A 21,834-nucleotide genomic window follows, 5' to 3' on the forward strand; every position below is an offset into this window, starting at 1 on the left:
CCTCCCAACCCCGTTTAGTGCACAGCAAAGAGAGACCCCAACTACGGCACCTCCAACTGAGCAGCTACAACCTTCCCCCCTTCCACCTGTTTGCCCTGTGGGGATGTTGGCGAATGGCTCCGTGGGGCTGGGCTGCTGCGCTCTGTTTCAGCCACTGCCTTTGGAATGAATCTCCTGAAAAAATACTGTCTTGCTCGTCTTGCTTCCAGGCTGAGCCCTGTCTCTCGTGCTTGAGAGAGCAGCGCAGCAAGAGCTTGGCTSTCTGCCTCGTAGCGGGTATGGATCGACACCCCCTGTGCCCATGGGTGAGCTTCTCTGTTCCCTGCCAGCCATGGGTGARTTAGCCGTGGACGTGAGGCCACCATGGTCCCCTCTGCTACCTCTTCTCATGGCATGAGACGGGGCTGCCTCTGGAGAGAGGTGAACGGCGGCCAGCTCCCCTGCTGCAAACAGAGCTTGCGGAAGAGGAAGCCATTGAAGGTGGTCATATTCCTAAAAATCTGAGCCGAGTTTGTGTCCGTATCTATGTGGAAAGSAACTGAGGCCCACGTGAAGTGGCCACCAAGAACAGAAGGGTCTTGGTGGCTCAGAAGCTGGCAGACTCTTCCCTGGCGCCAGTGAGCTTGGCAAGGCAGGTCAACAGCGCCAACAGCCAGGCAGCTGTGAGGAAAACACCAGCGATGAGGAGCCTGCCTGGCCCGTGCTGACTTCTGGGGATGGATGTGCGGAAGGCTGTGGGCTCCCCTGTTGCCCGGCCCTCACTGACAGGACCGTGCGCTGYGTCCTGCTGCAGGGGTGCCCCTGGGCACTGCACTTCCCTAACGGGAACAGGCACGTTTGCCCTCCCGGCATGCGGGGACGGAGGTGCGGGCGAGCTGCATGGTTGCTGCCACAGMCCCTGTGCAGCCAAGGCTGGGGCTGGGCCCACGGAGACCCAGTAACGTTTACGTGCCATCCTTAACGTCCAGCACCTTCCTGGGGGCTCCAGGGCTTGGGGCCTCTCCTTGGCCGCTGTGACTCTACTCGGGCCGCTTTGGTTACAGCCTGGGCAGCTGGCAGCTGTCTGGGAAGCGTGTGCTCGGCCCCTTGCAAGGCCRTGGTGTCTCACACAGCCACGCTTCCCGATGTGTTTGGTGCTGTCAGCTACAAGTGCCGCTGGCTTTGGGGAGGCCAGCGGTCTCCTCCTATGCACCTATGTTCATGGAGGCCACAAGAGAGCTCCTGAAGATGTGATTCCCTCTTCCCCCTATTATCTTAATATGAGAAGAAATGGGGAAGCAAATTCATGCTTCCAGCGCGGATTTACKCTCCCACAGATGGGGTTTGGTGTGTGGGCTCTCCTTTCTGCCCTCCTGCCTCCCTGCTGCCTGCTCCAGGAGCGCTGCCCTGAGCTTTGCGTGCTCTCCGCTCCCTGCACTCCAAAGGCCGGTCCCCACAGCGGGGGGACCTCCTCTTCTGCACTGAGCAGAAAGTGAGAGTCCTCCTCTTCTGCACTGAGCCTGCAGGGCCCTCTCAGGGCACTTCTCCAGGCTCGGCAAAGTGCATCGTTGGTTACAATGTAAGTGCAGTTATGAGTGTTATTTGGGGCTCCTGTCTTCATTACTCCTTTAGGGAGTTTTTAGAAAGTCAAGTTTTGGGACACGTTGTTTTCAATCCTGGAGATGTGACATCTGCAGATAAGTGGGATTGGTGCTGCTGCGGTCTGGCTTCAGCTCATGTGGCGGAAAAGGCAGAGCTCCCACCTAGCTACTCAAAGCCGGGGCTCTGTTTTAGCTCAGAGATGCTCGTTTGATCAGAGAGGGAAAAAGCTCCCTGTGCGAGGCAGAGCCGGAGAGACGGGGCTTTGTCCGAGAGCCCCAGGCCGGCGCCGCGGGGAGCTGCGGCCGGGGGCTGCGCTGGCCCGCGGCCAAAGCCGGCGCTGCGGGAGGGCTCCAAGGGCCCTGCGCGCCCGGGGCGGGCGAGCTGCGCCGTTTGCCCCCGGCGCTGCTCTCGGTGCCTGTTCTGTGCCCCCCAAGGCACCTGGGGGTGCAGAGCAGCGCGGGGGGCCAAGCAGACGGGCTCTGCTTGGGCAGAGGCCACCCCTGCGGTGCCGTTTCCCCTCCATGCTCTRGGGGAAGGGGGAGCGGAAGATAAGCTTGCCTCTGTGCTAAAGCCCTGGCTGCTTTCGGAGCTTGGAATGCCAGCTAAACAGAGCCCTTTGCCATGYAGGAAAAACAGTTTCATAATTCAAGTGGACCCCTTGTACCGGCACATGTCTGTAAGTGGCCCTGTCATGGCCAGAGGGGTGTGAGGACAGCAACGGAGCGCTTGGCTACAGAGCAGATCCACAGAGCTATTGTAGGAGAAGGGGCATAAGAAAAGAAAAGATGGATTTTGGTGAAAGTGCATTTTCCTTCCCTTTCTTTCTTTTTTTTTATTTTTTTCTTAAGGTAAGTTCTTGGTGTCAGATGTCAGACCGAAAGCCTTAGACTAAGTATTTCTATGCACCAGATAGATATTTGGCGTAAAAGTCTGTTTCCTCCCACGGAGTGTTTTCTGTTCCTGAATGCAGAGGTGGTTGCTGCGGTGCCAGATCCGATGCTTATGCAGGAGCTCTCCAGCCTTGGAACTGGCTGGCGACCAGCACGTGGGCATGGAGTCGGGGGCAGGAGAGCAGAGGAGGGCTGGCCACGGGAGGACACGCTTTGCAAAGGGGTAGGGGAGCAGTTAGGTGGAGCCTGAGCCCACCTGGCTGCTCTCTGGGTGTTTCTGCTGTAACTGCTGCTCAAACGCTCAAATGCCTTCTGTTTTTTCATTCTCTAGGAAGATGGAGCTGCTTTCAACGAGACAATTGTTTGCTTAGGAAAAGCCAAGCAATGCTAATGGAGGCAGAGACGCACATACCGTAAAAGATTCCTGTAACTCAGGGGAAACTGTTTTTGTAATGATAGGGTGAGGACTGACCCTGATAGGGTGAGGTCTGGACCCCTGAAATCAGCTTTATTCCTTGAATGCAGCAGTTGCACTGTGGTAACTAGCCTGTGGTAACTCTTTGAGACTTTTCTACCCACCAGTGTTCTGGGTTATATCACACACCATTGAGAACAAGATTTATAAAACACCAACAAATACAGAACCATTTACAAAGTCGTAATCCATTTACTTACTGTCAGGCACTTGCATCGTGGTTGCAGATTCTTTTCTTCTTCACAGCTTGCTGCTTGTCAGCTTTGCAGCTGGGTATGAAAAGGAGAAAGCCAAAATAATGGCCAATGGAAACTCCCTTCCGCATGCCCAGGTTCTCTTGTCCTCTCTTTTGGGGAAGTGGAATGCTTGCTTCCTGCTTTGTTTCTCCTGAACTGATTTTAGAAAAATTCTTCATTCAAAAGAAGAAAACATTTGTCTCACTTAATATCAAATTTGAACCACGTACAAGAAATAAAACAACGAATAATGCAAATTTCTTGATATCAAAGAGCAGTATGCAGAAGAGTTTTGTGAAGGTACTAATAGCAATCAAGTGATGTGYGGTCATTTTGTCTTTCAGTTGGGTCTGTTAATTTAGGACATCTGAATATTGTCAGACCTAGTTGGTTCTTAGAAGTTCTTAGACATTTCCAAGGATGACATCCTCGGAGTAGATGGTGCTGGTGATATTGGAGCTGTGTCCTCAAACCACATGCAAGTGGTAGCAGCCGTATTTCTGCATCTTGCTAGTGGTCAGAATATAAGTGGGCAAGAATTAGAGAGAGGAAAATATTCTAGCCACATTTAGGGAAGAAACGGTACAAAGAAATATAAGTGGCTCTGTCTGTAAACCTGAATGAAGTGTGGAGACTGTGATCTTTTTTTCCCTCCAAGAAAGGCACTGCTTTTCATAGGGTCAGTCTTGCTTTCTATCATCCTGTTAGTTGGGAACCATTTCATTCCCTGRTTACACTTTGATAGCTGCTGCCCCTGTCTTAGCCCATGTGTATTTATTGGTGCACGAAACTAGTATTCAACTAGTTTTGAACTTCCTTTCTCTTTCCATTCGTGGGCAGTAGGGAGTTTTAGCTTATATATTTACCCTTGCAGGTGTTGGCAAACAGCCCTGGATGTGAAATACTAGTGAGTCCTTGGATTGGATAGTGAAATCAAAACAAACAGGGATTTCTGAGGTGGTCATGACCCTCATTCTCAGTCATCTCAGTTTGTTTATAAGTTTTATCATTCGTGGCAAGTAAATAAGGGAAAAGGCGTCTGTTGAGCCACTTGTAAAGGCTTCACTCCAGGTCACTTGCTATGCTAGACTAGTAACTGGARTCCTCTTTTTATTGTCTTATGCTTAGTTCTTACTAAAGACAATACTTAGGTTTAGCAAGACAAGGTCAGGTTTGACCRAGGCCTTGTTGGTTTTGCCTGAAGGCCCAATTAGCACTGATGAGCATCTTGGAAGAGGTGCTACATGGCTGCAAACTTCTTGGCTGTGCTGGGTGCTGAGGGTCAGGGTGCTCAGGCTTTGGGGTCACAGGTGGCGATGGCAGAGCTGTGAGACGCACGTGCATGCGAGTGTGACCACACTGCTGCTCTCACTGACCCATAGAATATTGACCAGTTTAATTCTTAAATTTAGTCTACAGCAAGCCAAACTTCAAATTTCAGAGTGTGTTTCTGCAACAGAGAGCAAAGCGAAGAGCCAAAATCAATACCGCCTGCAAGAACAGCAAATAAAACAGACTTGGCCTTTCACGGTAATCATGCCCCAGTTGACAAAGACTCCTATATAAGATGGTAGATAATGCCTGATTGTTTGGAAAATCCAGTTACACTTCATTGTASAAATATTTCTGTGCAAAAATGGAATTCTTTGTGTGAATGAGACAAGGAGAAATTACAATGTTTTTCTRGGAACGGCTTCTTATCGATGCAGATTCATGGTCTGCCAAAGGCACAGGGTCTTCTGACACTTCAAGWGAATAGAACAAGAGCTGCAAAGTTTTTGGCTCTTGCTGGGAATGGAATTGGAGTCTCAGGGAAGTAGATCAGGAGATTTGATTTGGGTTCCTTTTGAATATGAAAGACCTGCAAGTTTCCTGGTGAATGCAGCCATACCAGGTGTTGCCAGTGTAGTGCATTCAGGGCAAGAGATAAGGTGGTAATTAGTGCTGACCATCAGGAGCTCCAGCTGTGCAGTTCAGAAGCTGTATATTGGCTCTAGTCTGGATTACCTCTTAAAAAACAAATACATGTATCCACTAGGAATTCAGATTTATACCAAATGCATTAATTGCTTGGCTGGGGGCATGGGTGAACCCTTTGGCTAGAGCACGTTGTATGTTCTGTATGGCTGCAATTGCCATACTTGGTTGCAGAGAATTTGTATCTGAGTTATTTGTTTCTTTTTTTCTTCTCAGCGTCTCAGTGAACATTTAACCCAATATTTCCTGTTCTGCACATGGTGTGACAATAAATGACACCCCATAGCAATGGGGTGTCTGACAATAAACCCTGCAGGATTTTTCACACCTTCTGGCTGGAATGAACTTTCCCATTGACAGTGACTTGCTGTAGTGAGTGTCTCTGGAAAAAATAGGATGCTGTTACAGGACATGGCTACCGTGCTTTTATGTTCTGTTTTCACTGCGAGTTAATCGTGGGCTCTTCTGGTTTAACGYGTGCTTCTGAGAGGACTTCTGTTCCAGCTGCAGCTCTTCAGCTTGAAGCACTGACTGGAACAGGGGCCCGTTAGGCAGGGCTGGTGGCTCCTGCTGCTGCCTGGCACGGGGCCTGGTGCACATACTGGAATTGTTTGGATCAATGCTCTCCTGTTGTTGGCATGACAGAGAGACCAGGAGATAAGTTTTTCCCTTTTATCTCCACAGCACTTCACAGAGTTCCTGGATGAGTTTTCATCAGATGTCCTAGGCCAGCTCTTGAATGATCCTTTCTTATCTGAGAAGAATGAAGTAATGGAAGTGGAATTGTCTCCGGCTTCCCCAGCGCCGCTCATCCAGGCAGAGCACAGCTACTCCCTGTGTGGGGACTCTCGGCCCCAGTCGCCCCTGACCCACATCTCCACCGATGACAACTTCACCGAAGGTAGGAGTGGGATGTGCTAAGTTAATGTTGATTTACTGAGTGCTTTTTGGCTTGTCAGGAAGATGCAGTAATGAAGTGTTACTAGTCAGGTAATGATACACTAAGGATACATGTGAATATCTGTGCTAATAGAAATCCTGTAATTAAATTGCAGAAATTATTTATTTGCACTGTCTACAGGCATAAATAATGAGTCAACTGACAGGAGAATTGCAATCAGCAAAAGATACTAATTTTGCACTATTAATATTTTGAATGAAAAGTAAAATATTCATTAAAAGGGAATAAGAAAAGGTCAAGAAATGTGTTTGTTCTGATGCACTCAAAATCTGTGSTTGTTAAGGTAAGTGGAGATTCATAAACCAGTTAGTCAAAATAGAACCACCATGAAGTTTGCCTACTGGAGCCCATGARTATAACTTCAGGTAGGCTTGGTTTTAAAATCTGTCTTGTGGGGAAAGGGAGTTACAAGAGTGATGGRCAGAGGGATCCAACCTGCTTGCTCCGGTGTGAAGATGCCTGCTGGCAGGATGCGGAGTTCAAGTTAAAAACTAGTGGTTGGTTAAGAGCAAGGCCATGGATAACTGGTAAACTTTAGAAGAAATCCTGTGATTTTCATTCCTCATTATTGGTTTATGTGTTCAAGAATAGATTTAAAGTGAATAACAATAGCATGTTAAGCTGCATCGTATTAAGGGAGAGAGATTAATGCCTATGCCTAAGCATGAGCAAACTAAGGTCTTTGTGAAGATCTACCAGCACATGAGTTTCCAACAGCTGAAGGTTTTGTAATCCAGAATACACTCTTGAAACAAGATGGAGCATGTTAGAGGTTTCAGAAGCCTCATTTTTGTCACTAGGGACATCTAATAAAACCTGAAAGGGGGCTTTTCAGGGTTTTGGAAATGAACTGGAAATATCATCTACAACAAGCCTTCCCTTTTTTATTTATGTTTCCAAGATGCTTTATGTATCTTTAAATTAGCACATATAGGTGATAGAAACGGTATTGTGGGAGGAGGAGAAGCAGCAGAAACTTCAGCCAGAAAGCTTCCTGGCCTTCTCACATCGTGGAAGTTAACAGAGGAAACTTCCAAACTAGTCTAAAAGTGAAGGAGCCTCCTTTGGGGAAAAATCCTGAAGAAATTCGTAGCACCGAGGCTGCTGGGTCTAGTCAAATACAGCTCTAGTCCAGTGGCGTTTCTAAAAGCCAAGAAACAGTTACAAGTAGGTTTAAAAATAGGAAACAAATGGAAAGCATTTAATCTCAGGTCATTCTACAGAATGTCTCAGAGGAGGAGAAGGAGTTGTTCTAGTGTTTGGCACTCCTGTTTATTTAATCTTAACACTGAGATCACTCTTGTGCCCTTTAGATACCTTTTGGCCTCAAAACACCGAAGCTCAGAGAGGGAAGTACTTGTGGAGATCAGTCTTGCACTTACTTTGAATACCTGATATCTATTCATCACCATCCTTAGGATTTTCCAGTTCTTGAGCCCCTGGGAGAGGGAGTCCGTGCCAGGGTTGGAGGAGAGCTCCCGAGATCTCCCATGATCAGAGAAAGGAGTTGCAGGGTTTGGGGGGAGACTGGACCTCCCCTGTGTGCTGAGGGGAAGGCTCCTGCACGGGCCCTGTATGAAGCCTCGCGCCCCACGTCACCACGGGCAGGAAGGGAAAGGGCACGGACGGGCAATGGGGCTTGGGTGCAATGAAAAGGCAGCTGCTGGGGTCCTTAGGAGAGCCCTCACTAGACTCAGTAACGTGCTCCTTTTAGCAGAGGTGGCTTTTGAAGTGAAGCGCACCACTGATGTAAATTTAGATGTAAAACAGCTTTCCATGTAATTTTTATCTGGTTGCTTTTAATTGGGCGTGTTTTAATTATGTAACGTTAATGTGCTGCTCTGCATTGGGTCGCCGTTCCTGCCGGGAGAGTGGGCCGGTGCCTGCCGAGTCCTGAGCCGGAGGCCCCCGGCTCCCAGTGAGTCACAGCCGGTGAATCATGAGGCTCCAGGTTGCTCTTGGAGCGCAGGACACCTACATAAAAGACATCCTGGGGCCTGGCACACCGATGAGGATAAGAAGCAGAGAGAAAGGGGKCCGCTCCATGCAGGTCCTGTTTCCTAAAGGGCCCCGTAGCCTCCCTGCTTTAAAAACAGCCCTCCAACCTGCAGTGCGTTTCCACAGCCACAGGTCGGCCCTCAGTGTCTCACAGGGTGGCAGCGGGTGCAGGCGGAGGGCCGGCAGGACGAGGACCTTGTGCGTGTCCTGGTTGGAGGCAGCGGGCACCGCGCGTCTGTGGGATGCCAGGGTTGTTCTGGGAGCCCACGTGCCACCCTGGAGCTTCTCGGCTGTCCTGCTCGGAGCGGGATCCCCGCTGGATGCGGGTCCCGATAACCTGGGGCTTGGCAGAGTCGCCGCAGCCTCCGGCCTCGCGCCCGCACCTCGAGTCTCGCTGTGCTTGGCCAAGTGACCTCGCTGYGCGCAGCTCCCTCGCCACCTCCTCCCTGGCCTCTGAAATCGGCACGTGCCACTTCTAGGGGAAAAAAAATCACGTTTCAGAAACGCCTGCTGGTWAAATAGCACCCAGCTTCTGTAACGGGTTTCACCTCTGGAGTTCCAAACTAACGGCAGAATTGGGATCCTAGAGGCCCAGGTTACAAYGCAGTTGAGCAAAAGGCTATTTTTGTTTGGTGAATGATTTTCAAAACAGGTTTAAGCAACTGCATATCATTTTTTTGATGACCTCAGCCAGTACTCCGAGAACCTCACTGACAATATTTTGTAATGTTTCCTTTCAGCCATTGTGGTTGAATGAATTATTCCTCTGCTCAGGACGAGCGCCCTCACCCTCTCTTCCAGGGCACCAGTTAACTGCTGCCATGAGCCCAGCCTGTTGGCCCAGTAACGTAACCATTGGGTTGTTGGGTTTTCCTACAGTCATTCAACTGACCTATTAATATAATCAAAAACCTCATTAAAGGAGGCAARAAGTGCTAGGAGCGCCAAGTCTGGCCAGCACAATCCTGTGTTTAACTCTTTTGAGCCATCCCGCCGACCTCAGGGGTTTATGTGGTAAACCCACAGAGCCATGTGTTGTAAGATCAAGGTCCTAACGCTGTTCTTATTCTAGGTGTTCATTCTTCTGACTTCACTCTAGTAAGGGAACTTTTTGAGCTTTATRGAGAAGACCTTTTCTGTATATTCACAGGTTAATTCACAGGTTGGAAGAACTTCTTTACTGTGAGGGTGACAGAGCAGTGGMACAGGCTGCCCAGGGAGGCTGTGGAGTCTCCTTCTCTGGAGGTCTTCAAAACCCGCCTGGATGCCRCCCTGTGCCACATGCTGTAGGTGTSCCTGCTGGAGCAGGGGGGTTGGACTAGATGATCTCTAGAGGTCCCTTCCAACCTTGAATATTCTGTAATTCTGTAATACTAAAATATGTGTTTGTTGAAGGTGCCAGTGCCTAAMGCTCTAGCTTATGAAAGCAGTGACTAGCACAGCTATTTTAAAGCAAATGTGTGGAAAACATCTGGTATCTAGCTTTTTTTTTTTCTCTCCTGAGAATCCATTCTTATATTTGACTTTGCATAAAATTGTAAGACTAAAGCTACTTTGGAGAGCTGTTTGTAGCTCTGACCTGCGTGCTTATGGCTTGCTGACCACGTGCTTGTGTGCAACCAAGCTGGCAAATGAAAGGGAGGCTGTAACGACGAAAGGAGGCAGTGTCCTGGGTGCTGGTGAGCTGCAGCAACCTTGGGTTTTGGGAGACAACTGCAGAGCAGCTGTGCACAAGAGCTGTGGGTAGCTGTGAAGTGGAAGGTGCTTCTGAGATGCAGGTAAAAATGCTGGGAAGAGAGGTGGAGAATAGAGATGCTGGGTTTGGGGGAAGTCTTGCTGCAGATCAGTCTTTCAGAGCACAGATTTCCTTCTGACAAATAAAGAGTTAGGGGCAAATCCTTTAGTTTCCATCACAGTTGGCCCTTTATTTTTCTTCCATCTTCCTGTCTCTGCGGAAGGAGGAGAGGACMGGGGGGCTGTGGGCCAGGCAGCCAGGGCCATGTGGGCTGTGGGTTTCACATGGTGCTCTGATTCAAAGATCCCTGCATGACTTGGGATGCCAGTGTGGGAGCCTCCCTGCCCTCCCATTCTTTGCCTTGTCTGTGGGGAGCACAATCTCGTCAGGACAGAGACTGCCCCGTTTTGGGCATGTGCGAGGTCTGTAGGTGCAAGAAGCACGAAGGGGCTGGCGCGCAGCAGCAACGCGGGCCACAGGCTGCAGCATCCGTGTGAGGATTCTGGTCCTCTGGGACCAGCTAAATGGGCATGTTTGGTTTTTGTGAGCTAAAACACGGGTGAGACGGCGCGCAGGCAGCCAGTCATTGCTGGGACCTGTCAAGTTGTGCCCAGGTGCCGGGGAGCGCTCGCTTCCCGGTCGCCTGCGGCCTGCGTGTTGGAGACGAGTCTTGGTCCCCACCTGCCTTCCTCTTCATGCTTTGGTGCTCGGGAATGCTTTGAAGTTACTCTTGGATTTGAAGCAGCTTGCCTTGGCTAGAGGCTCGACAGTGGTTGCTGCAGAATTGCTGTTTCTATTTTATGCTGAGCTGTGCCAAAGCTGGAGCCGGCCCCAGAGTATAACTTGTGTTTTTGTTTTGCTTCGTTTTACCCTCTAATTCCTGAGGTTATGTTATCCTATAACATGCTTTTAAAATCTAAGTTTCCTTTTAAGCTTCAGCTCTGTTTCTCTACATGGTTTGGAAAAAAGAAAAATCACTGTRTATGGATCCGATTTCTCCAGTGCAAGCAGCCCTTCAGCAACTAATCCAGCCCTCCTGCCAGACAGAGCTCTGGGCAGGGAAATGTTTGCTTATATATGGAGTCTGCGTGCAGGGATGTGTCGTGTAGGGTCTTCCAGTGTAGAGGGGCCTATAGGTTCAAGGCTCAGGGTGATCCATATATATCTTCCATCTGTGTGTGTGTGTGTGTGTGTGTGTGTGTGTGTAAAAAATACAGATTGTCACATATGGATTGTCCACTTCTCTTTTTTTTAAATACTGAGTGAATGAGTTAATAAAAATGGGACACTTTCTGCACTGCCTTTGTCCATTAGCTCATTAGTCAAAGCAAAGTCTAGTTTTTTTTTTTCCTTCAGAAATTTGCCTGTGTTTTGAAAAGACACTGCTAGGATCATACGAATTATGTTTGCAAGTGCATGCCAATATAACTTTTTTTTTCCCCCTCTGTGTGTTTTTTTTTGACTATTTATTAATTTAAGAAGCAAAAGAAGAAGCAGTTTAGGGTGATAGCCTGTCTCAGAGTGATTTCACATGGAAGGCAAGCAATCAGTCAATCGTTAGCCTCAGGGTTTGCAGTTGTGTTAATTCATAGATTCTAAGGGATGAAAAGACTTTCGAGCCACAAATCTCAGTAGGTCAGTCGGAATCAAGCCTGTAACTTCTGCTTGGGCAGCAGTGTCTCTGAAAGTGTGTTTTGATATAGAAGTGGGAATGTTGATAGTTATTTATCCTTACTGTCAATAACTGACACCTTTATTTGCAGTCAGATTCTTCATTTGCAGTCAGACTCTTCTTTAGCTTCCAGTYCCAAATAGATGATCTCTTTAATGCTTTTTTTTTTTTTTTCCCCTTTTCCTGCTGCCATAAAGAGACATCTGCTCTGAGGAACCTCTCTGCCCAGGTATTTTGTAGTCTGTGATGRAGTTCCCTCCTAATTTCTGTTTGGGTACATTTAAATTGAGTCTCTTCGGAGTTTTCCTATATGGCATCCCCTCAAGACACCTAGCTGTTCTTGCAGTCTTTTCTGAAACCCTTTCCAAAMTTTGTGCAGAGTGAGCACAGCAGCTGCTTTCCCAGGAATAGTTCTGCTAATGATGAATATTTGGGGAATACTGCTCCCACTTCCCATTCTGCTGTTTCTGGAGCCAGCAATTTAATTCGCTTTTAGCCGTAATGGGGCTCTGGAAGTTCGTGCTCACCTGGTTATCTGCCGTGAGCATCAAGTCCTTTGAAAGTGCCTCAGAGCCCCATTGCAGCTGTGATGGGGACAGGTCTGTGCAGCACCCACGTGGAGTGTGGGGAGGGGGGAGACAGAGAGATTGAGTTTCATTTTAATTGAACATAACGTTTCTGTAGATAATTTTCACATATCTTAGAAAAAAATCCTAACCATTTATAGAGCTTTTTATAGTCTCAAGCATTAAGGCTGTAAATCCATGTTAACCCCTCTGTATCTCTTGCCGTTGTAGCAAATGCTGCTTTTCTCCCTTTACAAACTGTCAGCACAAGCTGTGCTTTGCTAGGAAAAGAGAGGGGTAASGGATTGCGGTGATTGACAGGCCTCCATTTCTGCTTTTTTATGGTGGCTTTTGATTCTTTGAGGAGCTTCTCGTTAGGCATCAGCTAACCTATGGAGGCAATGAAAGCCCCTTTCTGAAACACATCTGTTCAGCAAGTGAAGCAGGAGCGCCCACCTCTGCTTCAGCACGTGACTCCTGCAGACCTAAAAGGTGATGCTATAAAAATAGCTTTATTTATTTATTTACTTATTTACTTATTTATTTATTTATTTACTACTGCCTCCCTCTATGCAGAGTAACTAAAGTCATTTCGAGGCTGGGTTTACCTGACAGGATGGCCCTGAAAAACACTCCCCTGCTCCCCCTGCACAGAAAGAGGATATTGACTCTGTTTCACATAGCTATGGGAGGAACAGTGTTCCCTGTCTCCCTCTTGCTACCTGCGATGGCAACAATAAAAATAATCCATTAGTTGCGGATGGATCCTGCGCCCCGAGAAGGGGCAAGCAGAGGGACAAGGCTGTGCTAGCAGCAAGGCTGCCTGTGCCCTGCGTTGCGATGGCCCCGTATCGCCGCCACTCATCCTTTCCCCGTTATTAAATGTTCCCCTCCCGGCAGCTGCAACAGGACCCCAGTGTTTGGCGGTCACACAGTGCCCTCTTTGTGGAGCGGCTCCGGTTTCGGCGGTGGTGGCGGGAGGGCCGCCTGCCCGCGCCGTGAATGCCGCCTCTCTCGCACCTCTCGGCGTAACGTTGCAGGCACCGTGAAGGGGGCTTCTGTCTGCCCGCCGCCTGACGTGAGGCCAGCAGGGAGACAAGGAAGCGGTTATTCCTGCAGGAACGGCCAACGTACCTGCGAGGGTCCCGGGCGGCTGTGGGGCCTGCCGTGCACGTCGTGCCTTGCTGTGAGTGGCGCGTAGTGCCCACAGCCTTCGGGAGAGCTGGCGCTCTTTTCACCTCACTGCGGGGGATTTCTTCCAACGGGGAGCGCGAGAAGCTGGTTCCCCCGCAGCAGAGTTGGGATGTTTCCCTCTCGCTGTTAGCCAGCCCCCAGTTTGCAGGAATGTCCTGCACAATAGTCCCTGGTGGGTATTGTGGATGGTGCTGCTGGCTCCGAGCCCGCAGGTAGCACCCAGCACTGTCAGTGGCTGCCGTGGCGCGCGCGGGGCTGTGAGGGACACGGGGCAGAGCCCCAGGCCTGGCACGGCTCTCCCCAAGGGGCAGCGCGGCCCCCAGCGCCGGGCTGCGTGTGCAGCGAAAGCCGCCTGTGCTGTGGGTTTAGGCGCTGATGGAAAGGCCACCTCTGGCACACCAGCCCTGTGGGTCGTGTGTCCCGGCCTGGCGGTGCCTGGTGCAGGAACAGGGGCTGGCACGGAGCGAAAGGGGCCCTGCTTTTAAAATGCAGGATGCAGCTGAAGAGGCAGGTTATTTAGAGACACTTGTCTAGAAGATCGTTTGAATCATTAGAGAAGTTCTTCAYGTACCTTGTCCAGAGATGACTCTTCTGATACCTCTGCACCTCAGCAGGACTCGCAGCCTCCTGTTTTATCTGCAGCTCCAACAGTGAGCTTTGTGGGGTCAAGGACAGTCATTCCAGCCTGTACAGGCCCAGCACAGGACACCTCAMGTCTAAGCTGTTGCTGGGGTGAGATGCAGATATCCCTGAACACCTTTGCAACTTACACTGGCAGGCTTGTTTCCAGTGACAGGCACTGCACATGTGTGCTTTGACAATGTGAAGGATGGCATCAGTGCTAGATCATCTGAAAAGGCCAGTTGTAGATGTCTCCAATTGGGCATTTTAAGTTACTGCACACGTTTTAGCCTTAATCTCTCTGTGACTCAGTTGAATCCCTAGAAGTGCTGTGGAAGGAGGTTCCTTCAGACTGGGGGAGCATTTTGATTCCGCACTAGCAGGGAGGTAAGCAGCTCCCTGGGAGCAGGATTTGAATCACCTGTAGTAAAGAAGCGAGGCAAGAGGAACAGCAGAACACGGCCTAGCCGCCTGGTTGAGGAAGCCCCTGCATGCTGCCTGCTTAATGACGAGTTCAGGTTTTGCAGACACATTGTCAGTGTTACGACAGGCTCATTTTTGAAATGTATAGCATGTGCAAAAGCACACTGAATAAAACTTGGGCAGTTATTTCTTAGTACCTCAGTGCTTTTAATACAATTTGCATGTGCAGTTTGATGATGCTAGTGCATTGTATTTAATAGCTGTAGCCAACATTATGCTAAGCACCATGTGGCCTGCCCCAGTGACATACTGCCTGGTCCCCAAATGCCCAGAGTTTGTGAACAGGTAGATGGGGGGGAATATTTTCTATTTGAAGTCTTGTTGCTCAATAGATCTCTGAAGTCCTCAGGGAAGTTTGGCTGGTGAAGGGGGCTAGCAGCTGGTATCATTAATGTAGCTGTGAACCTTGAAGACAGGGTTTCAGAGCTTGAGAGGAGATTTACTTACCTGTTTATTTTGTAACAACCAAGATGATCATCTCTAGGATGCGTATTTTCATAGCCACTGAATCCCTTGTTTTATTTTTTTTTTTGTATCTGAATGATTTGCATATAATCATGGCCATATAATATTGTCCTATTCATATCCATCTAGAATACAGTCACCATTGTCACTTTCTTACCCAGTTCTTTTGGATTCTGTCTCAATTCTCCCGCTCTTCCTCCTGAATTATGTCAGCTCTAAGCTACTTCCCTTTGATTTCTAGACCCTGCTCTTTACATATCACATCTCCTTTGGTTTGGAGAAGTCATTTCTCTTCAATGGCCTTTTGGGCCAGCTTCCCCTGCCTTTCATTTCAGTATTTTGCCTGCACCTTCTTGCTTGTTCTGATCCTTCTGTTAAACCTGCGTGTCCGTTCCTTTCCAGACCATTCTGTCAGAAAGGTGGTTGTCCTGAAGGGTGTGCTGGGGGTGTCTGCATGCCCACTATTCTGYAGTCACCTGCACGTGTGCTTTATTTGTTTGTTTTTCCCTTCCCTCATCTGCCTGGTTTTGTGCAGCCTTCTCAAGGGGCTTGGGACAAGGGCTGGCACTTTGTTCTGCTGCCCTACTGCCTGGTGCAGTGCACTAAGGCTCTTACGGGGTATTGAAAGAATACATTAAAAGCAATTTTGAAGTAATGTCAATGGACTGTGTTCCAGAATAGGAGGAAAAGGAGTGGAAATGTCACTCTAGTTCTCTCGGATAGCAGGAGACATTCCCAGGGACTTCAGAAACTTGAATGCRTCAATGGAAAGAAAATTGTTGTGCAGCTGTGACCATGCTAGTGAATGTGCATCACGGGCTTGGGAAAGAAGGGGAGAGCAGAATATGAAGGAGAGATTCAATCCATGTGTCGTTCTGTCCCTTCTCACAGTGCTGCTCATCTGGAATGACAGCTGCCATCATGCATRTGAGAGTGGCAATGTCAGGAAAAGAAGATGCATTTCTTCTAAGTAATCCCAGTCTGCAGCATGTTGCTAACTCCAGTACCATCCATAACCCCGGGAACCGGTCAGACTGGCTTTAATGCCTAGAATAACTAGAAGTTGTGCATGCAGATCTAAGTGGTGATGGCAGGGACATCAGGGTAACCCGTGAAGTCGCCTCCCAGGGGAGTAAAATGAGGAGCTCAAGGCCACCATATCTTGCTCTGTTAGAGCGAGATCACCCTTACAAGTCTGGGCACGRGAAATGATGATCATCCCAAAAGATGACCTTAATGGATGGGCCCTTCTTCGTGGGCAGCACCCAGCCACCAAGCGTTGGGACGCTGCCGTGCCAGGGGTGCTGGGTGTGCAGGCAGAGGTACCGCGGCGGTGGAGGCCTTATCTGCCTGGTGTGCGTGCTGCAGCCAGGGAGGCCGCTGATCTGCTGCGTGCTTCCTTGCCATCAGTAGGGAGGGGACTCCGTGTTCTTGGGTTTGAGAGGGACGGGGAGGGCTGAGAGAGAGCAATGTCCTCTCTCCTGAGCTAATGTTTAAACAATACTACCTCTGCTTTTTTTTTTTTTTTTTTTTTTTTTTAGAAAATGCTATTTTTTTTGTACTTGTGACTGGAGCTCAGACGTTTACGAGTCCGATCTGCTGACGCGTCAGTGTAGTGGGCAGCCCCTGCTGTACCGCTGCTTCCTTGGCAGAGCTGGGCTTGCTGCCCCGCAGCTCCTGATTACAGGATATGTATTTTCGTGTTTAATTCCTCGGGGTGTCCTTGCTCAGATTACCTCCTTGCTCGCCGGCGGCGGAGGCAGGTCCTGCCGCAGCGTCAGTGCCGGCACCGGGACGTGCGCCCTTCTCCGTCCCGTCACTCGGCCCCTGGCGAGCGCCTGTGCTCGCAGCAGCAGCAGCAGCAGTGTGGAGGCTGCAGCTCTGTTTTGCTCTGCTTGGCAGTTTGCAGGATTACTCTGGTAGCATCTTGCAGGGTGGGGAGACRAGCGAGGCTCCTTCCTCACCTTTCTGGAAGGCGCAGAGCAAGGCAGTGGGTTGGCACCTCTCTGTTTAGGGAAGGTGCCTCTTGCAGCGCGCACCAAGGCACAGCCTCGAGCCGTGGGATTTGTCCCTGGAATGCAGTACAGCCAGTGCAGCCTACTCTCGACGTGCAGGAGAGAAGCAGGTCTTAAACTACRGAGCGCTTAGTTGCATTGGGTTTTGTTAAGAGAGATTTGCAACAGCCAGTACTCATCTGTGCATCCACAYGGTAAAAACTGGGCCTGTTAGTAACTTTGCAGAACTGCTGTAAACATTGAATCCTCCGAGTTCTCATTCCTCGGTCCTTTTTCAGACCCAGCAGGGTATCTCKCTCTCTTTTGGGCTAGCGCAACCCCTGTCTCCCCAGGGGCTGTTTTGATGGGTGCAAGTTGGGAGCAAACAGCTTGTGTGCCTGTGGCCTGGCAGCTCCTGATGGAGCAAGGCAGAGGTGCCAGCCCCRGGCCGTGTCCCGCGCTGCGCCGCCCGGCTGCTCCAGGGAGGAGATGGGCACAAGTGCCGGGGACACGGCGGCGCTGCGAAATCATGGATGCTGCTGCTTGCACTTAGGCATACTGGGTCTTGCATTTGAGAGAGTGGGGAATCCTCCTTGTTCTTCCAAAGTGCAGTCAACCTCTGCAGTGTTTGATGATAGTCAGCAGCAGAAGGAGCAGGAGTCTGGCTGAGCGCCGCTGCTGCCAGGAGGGGTGAACCCGAGGCAGCTGGTGTTAACTTGCGTCCAACGGGGCTCCCAGGAGGCTTTACCTGGAGCCTCCTTTAGTCTGGCCCTGCTCCAGGTTAGCAGCTTTTGGCAGTGCACAGTGATTAGTGCCACATCTTTCCTCACTGCTCCTCTCCATGTCCCGAGGGCAGGATTAGGTTACAGCCCTGCCGAGGCAGCACCCTTGTCTGTGCTGACAGAGAGCTGGATGGTAAGGACAGAGCTGTGCTCATAGTCTGAAATGCCTTCTGTGTTTGTTTCCCCTCTCTGGAGGAGGGATGACATTATTTTCATTTGTATCCTGTCTGCCTCTGACCTAAACACGTGGTGTCCGATTTCCTTCCTTGGCAGGTGATCTGGAAAATGAGGAATGGTGCCTGGGCTCCGAGCTGGCTCCAGCTGCCATAAAGACGGAGGCGGTGTTGGATGAGACAGCCGGCCTTACTCCCTCTGTGAGCCTCACTGTCACGGCCACGGCGCTGGAGGGGGAGCAACCTGAGCTGCACACTGATGCCCTGGTACTCACAGACTTTCAGTTCTCCTCCCTGCAAAGCCAGACACGGGTTCTCCTAAGACTCTGCAGAGCAGCGTAGCCTCCTTGGTGCCGGCGCTCGGCAAGTGGGGCCGCGTGCTGCAGTCTGCTTTAGCATTCCTTGCTGCTTGCTGCTGTGCCACTGCTGCTGTAAAAGCTYGTGGTTCACACGGCACGTCTGCATGGGCAGGTGCTAATCTCTGGCCGCACGGCCCTCTCCTTTGTGCTGCATGGTGCCAAAGTCTGGGGCTCCTCCGTGTCTGAAAGAGTTTAAACACTCTTGTGAACCTGTCCAATGTGGACTAACCCATCTGTCCTGCTGAGCTTGTGACAAACAGAATGTCCTTCCTAGTGACTTGGTTAGTGCTGCGGTGCCTGTCCCTAATCAGAATGAGACTCCTCATTTGAAATGACCGGAGAGGTTCCCTCTTTACCTGCTAAGTCGCTTTTGCCATATCTGTCAAGCTGCTGCTCCCAGGCCAGCCTGCCTGAAAGGGAACATTTATGAAGYCGTTCTGGCCACCGCTGGTGGCCCTGTCACAAGGGCTTTGGTTGTGTGTGAGCTGAAGAGAACAAGGTGCAGCAGCGGCAGGCGCGCGGAGCTCCTCCCCAGCGGAGGAAGGAGTGTGGCTGTTGGGCTGTTGTCAGTCCTYGGGACATGACACCAGGCCGGCCAGGGTGGAGCTGGGCTCTGCTCACCATGACGGCAACCATTCCCGCTCGCTTGTGGCCCAGAAATATGTGCAGCAGAAACAGCCTCAGGAGAAGCTCCAAGTGAAGCAGGACTTTCCCATAACCTGCCTGTAGCCTCATACACTGTCCCCAGTGGGTGATCTCACGATAGGCTGGGACATCGTGATATGCAAGGAGGGTACTTGGCATGAACTGCTGGCTCGCTGCCATTGCCCAGCTCATGTACACGGGCTGTTGCGGGGTGTTTGCCATACCAAGCATCCCAATGCCAGCCCGACTGCCTCGGGCACTGCTCCGGCACAGGCAGCCGGGGCAAGCCAGTGCCCCTGAGCCTTGCTCAGCCTGGCAGGCCCTGCTCCTGCCCTGCCCCAGCGYGCCTTGAGCTGGGCCTGAGGAGCCCCGCGTGGCTGGTGCCAGTGCTCCGCGTCGCTCCCGGGGCCAGTGCCCCCAGGTGCCAGTGCTCCAGGTGCCAGCGCTCCCTGCTCGGGGTGCAGCCCTGTGGCCTCCCGTTCTCACCCACCGCCTGCAGCGTTTGGTCTCCGCCTAAACCCACCACRCGGCCCAGCCAGTCCTGGCAGCGCCTGTGTTGCTAAGAGAAGTGATCTGAGTGGGTTGCACGGCAGCTCTCACTCTRAAATGTCATCGCTGAGGCATAATCTTTTATTTAGCTAAATATAGGAGTAAGAAAAGCCACAGCAAGAGGAGTCAGGGCAGTGTTCTCTCTAGCCTGGCTTAGCAAATTGTGTGGAGAARCAATTAAAGCTTTGCTTGTAGCAGAGCAGGAGGGGAGGTAAACTTCTCCATTTATGGAGAAGTAATCCTTGTATCATTCTGGTAAGGTTTTAGGATGTGTGCTCTGGGATCTCAGCCTGTTAATTTTTCTTTTCCAGATGAAACCACYGAACCAGAAAGCTCTTCCAGAGATTAAATTGGAGCCCCATGAAGTGGATCAGTTCCTGAACCTGTCTTCTAAGGAAGGTCTGTTAATTACCAACCCAAGATGCACCAAAGATGACGAGGATTAAGAATGAACATACTTTATTCTGATTTAAATATTTAGCTTCCTTTTTCTATGTGTTAATCACCAGGTTGAAGCCCTGGTCTTCTAGGGGTTTGATTCAGGTTGCTAAAGAACCCACCCTCTGTCTGACCTATTTATATATTTTTTTTCCATGCTCATCACAAAGGAAATTATCCCTTTTTTGTCTATAGCTTACTAATGATTGTCCAGTTGCTGGAGGGAGCTTGAATCCTTAAGGCATGGGGTTATTTAGTCTAGAAAGACAGGAATTTGTGGGGACTTGGTAGGATAGAACGAGGGATAGAAATTAGGAGGAGCGTAAGTGGAAACTTCTCTGGTTTAACCACTTTGCTGTGTGATAGGAAAGGAAGGATGTGAATCTATATGACACTAAAAGTTAATATGCCAAAACCAGATCTRTTTGCTTTAGTGGAGTCTTGAGAACCATCTGGGTCTCATGGGACTAGGTAATGTACAAGTAGGGAGGAAGAAAGATGATCCCTGTCCTGAAAATGTAGCACAACTTGGTGGCACATAATCTGTTAGCCCAATAACAGTTTGAGAAGATCTCAAACTCAGCATCTCGGTTAGAAATACTTCCTGTTTTATTAGTGGATTTATTTGTGTAGGTAAGTATAACTGCTCTAGGAAATGAGGAAATGGCTTGGCAGGTRAGAAAAGGGAGGATTTGTCTGGACCCAGGGCGTAGATGGGATTGCTGAGTCTGTGGCKTTAAAGGCCTTTCTGTCTCCTTAGTGTGTGTCATCCCCTTGCAACTGCTAGAGTTAAGATACTAAACCAAAAAGAGCTTGTGTAAAATTGCTTTTTTGTTGCTATTTTTCTTCTTTCCTCCTCCACCAGCCATTTGATTTTTTTCAACTCAAATTCCCCACGCATAAAAGGAGTGGAAGATRGCAAATCCAGCCCCGCATCTTCCTCCTCCCACTAGGGTAAATTTATAGCAGAGAATTAATGACTTAGTTTGGGGCATCTGTTGAATAGGGGAGACATTGCCCTGTTGCTCTTRGTTCAGACCTGTGTGGTCATAGACAGCACCGGTGTTGCCAGCTCGAGCATGGGCTCCTTGGCCTGCCAGTGCAGCAGAGCTTTGCTCGTGGCACTGGCCTGCAGAGCGTGAGAGCAGTGGCTGGGCTGGTGAGCTCCGCTGCCCCTGCTCCGTAGAATCATAGGATTATTAGGGTTGGAAGGGACCTCCAGAGGTCTTCTAGTCCAGCCCCCCTGTRCACGCAGGGTCACCTAGAGCACGTGGCACAGGGCTGTGTCCAAGTGGGTTTTGAAGATGTAGAAGCCTTCTCAGCTAATGCTGCTTTCTTGTGGCAGGGGACTGCTACTGGAGAGCTGCACATGCACCTCAGATCTTTTGAGCAGAAGCTCAGGTCTAGAAATGACTAATGACTGGAGCAGATGTGCAGAGCTCTGCTCTGTCAATAGATCCTAAAGATCCCCGCCACTACTTTTTTTTTTTTTTTTTTTTTTTTTTTTTTTTTTTTTTTTTTTTCTCTCCTTTGGGGCTCTGAGAACCTTTCGAGTTAGCACTTGCTCTGTCTTTTAGCAAACGTACTTGTGGGAGCCGGGTGGCGGGGGTGGCTCTGGTGGATGTCGGGAGCAGCACCGCAGCGTTTTGTGTCGTGTTTCTCTCTCGCCATCCAGCAGTGGATCCTCTGCATTTGCCCCCGACCCCTCCCAGCAGCCACGGCAGTGACTCTGAAGGTGGGCAGAGCCCAGCCAGGTCTCTCCCTCCATCAAGCCCAATCCAGCTACAGGCCACAGCCAAAGTGACTTCACGTGCAGCTTCAGCGCTCTCCAATTCCCCTCTCCTGACTGCACCTCACGTGAGTTGGGCTGGCCTTTTCCAGCTTTTCTTTTTTAATATAACCTCTGCAAAACTTTGGATCCAGTAATTCTAACTCAATTGTCTATTCTCTTCCTATAGTGAGTGGCCTGTGCCCCTCTTGCTAGGTTGAAACAAGGATGCACAGTGTTATGTGGCTTCTCTTATCATGGGTTGTGTTCTG

The 21,834-nt window shown here is 50.0% G+C and overlaps 1 protein-coding gene across 1 annotated transcript in view; it reads left to right on the plus strand.

The window, feature by feature from the left end:
- Positions 1-21,834, plus strand: part of CREB3L2 (cAMP responsive element binding protein 3 like 2) — a 68,899-nt gene that overhangs the window by 28,880 nt on the left and 18,185 nt on the right. The window contains exons 2-5 of the mRNA XM_026037260.1: positions 5,844-6,060; positions 17,904-18,070; positions 19,668-19,755; positions 21,470-21,651. Coding sequence (XP_025893045.1) covers positions 5,844-6,060; positions 17,904-18,070; positions 19,668-19,755; positions 21,470-21,651 — 654 coding nt within the window. The remainder of the gene's footprint in view (positions 1-5,843; positions 6,061-17,903; positions 18,071-19,667; positions 19,756-21,469; positions 21,652-21,834) is intronic.

This window comes from Nothoprocta perdicaria, unplaced genomic scaffold, assembly GCF_003342845.1.
Source record: "Nothoprocta perdicaria isolate Ctin4 unplaced genomic scaffold, notPer1 scaffold_195, whole genome shotgun sequence".
Lineage (NCBI taxonomy): Eukaryota > Metazoa > Chordata > Aves > Tinamiformes > Tinamidae > Nothoprocta > Nothoprocta perdicaria.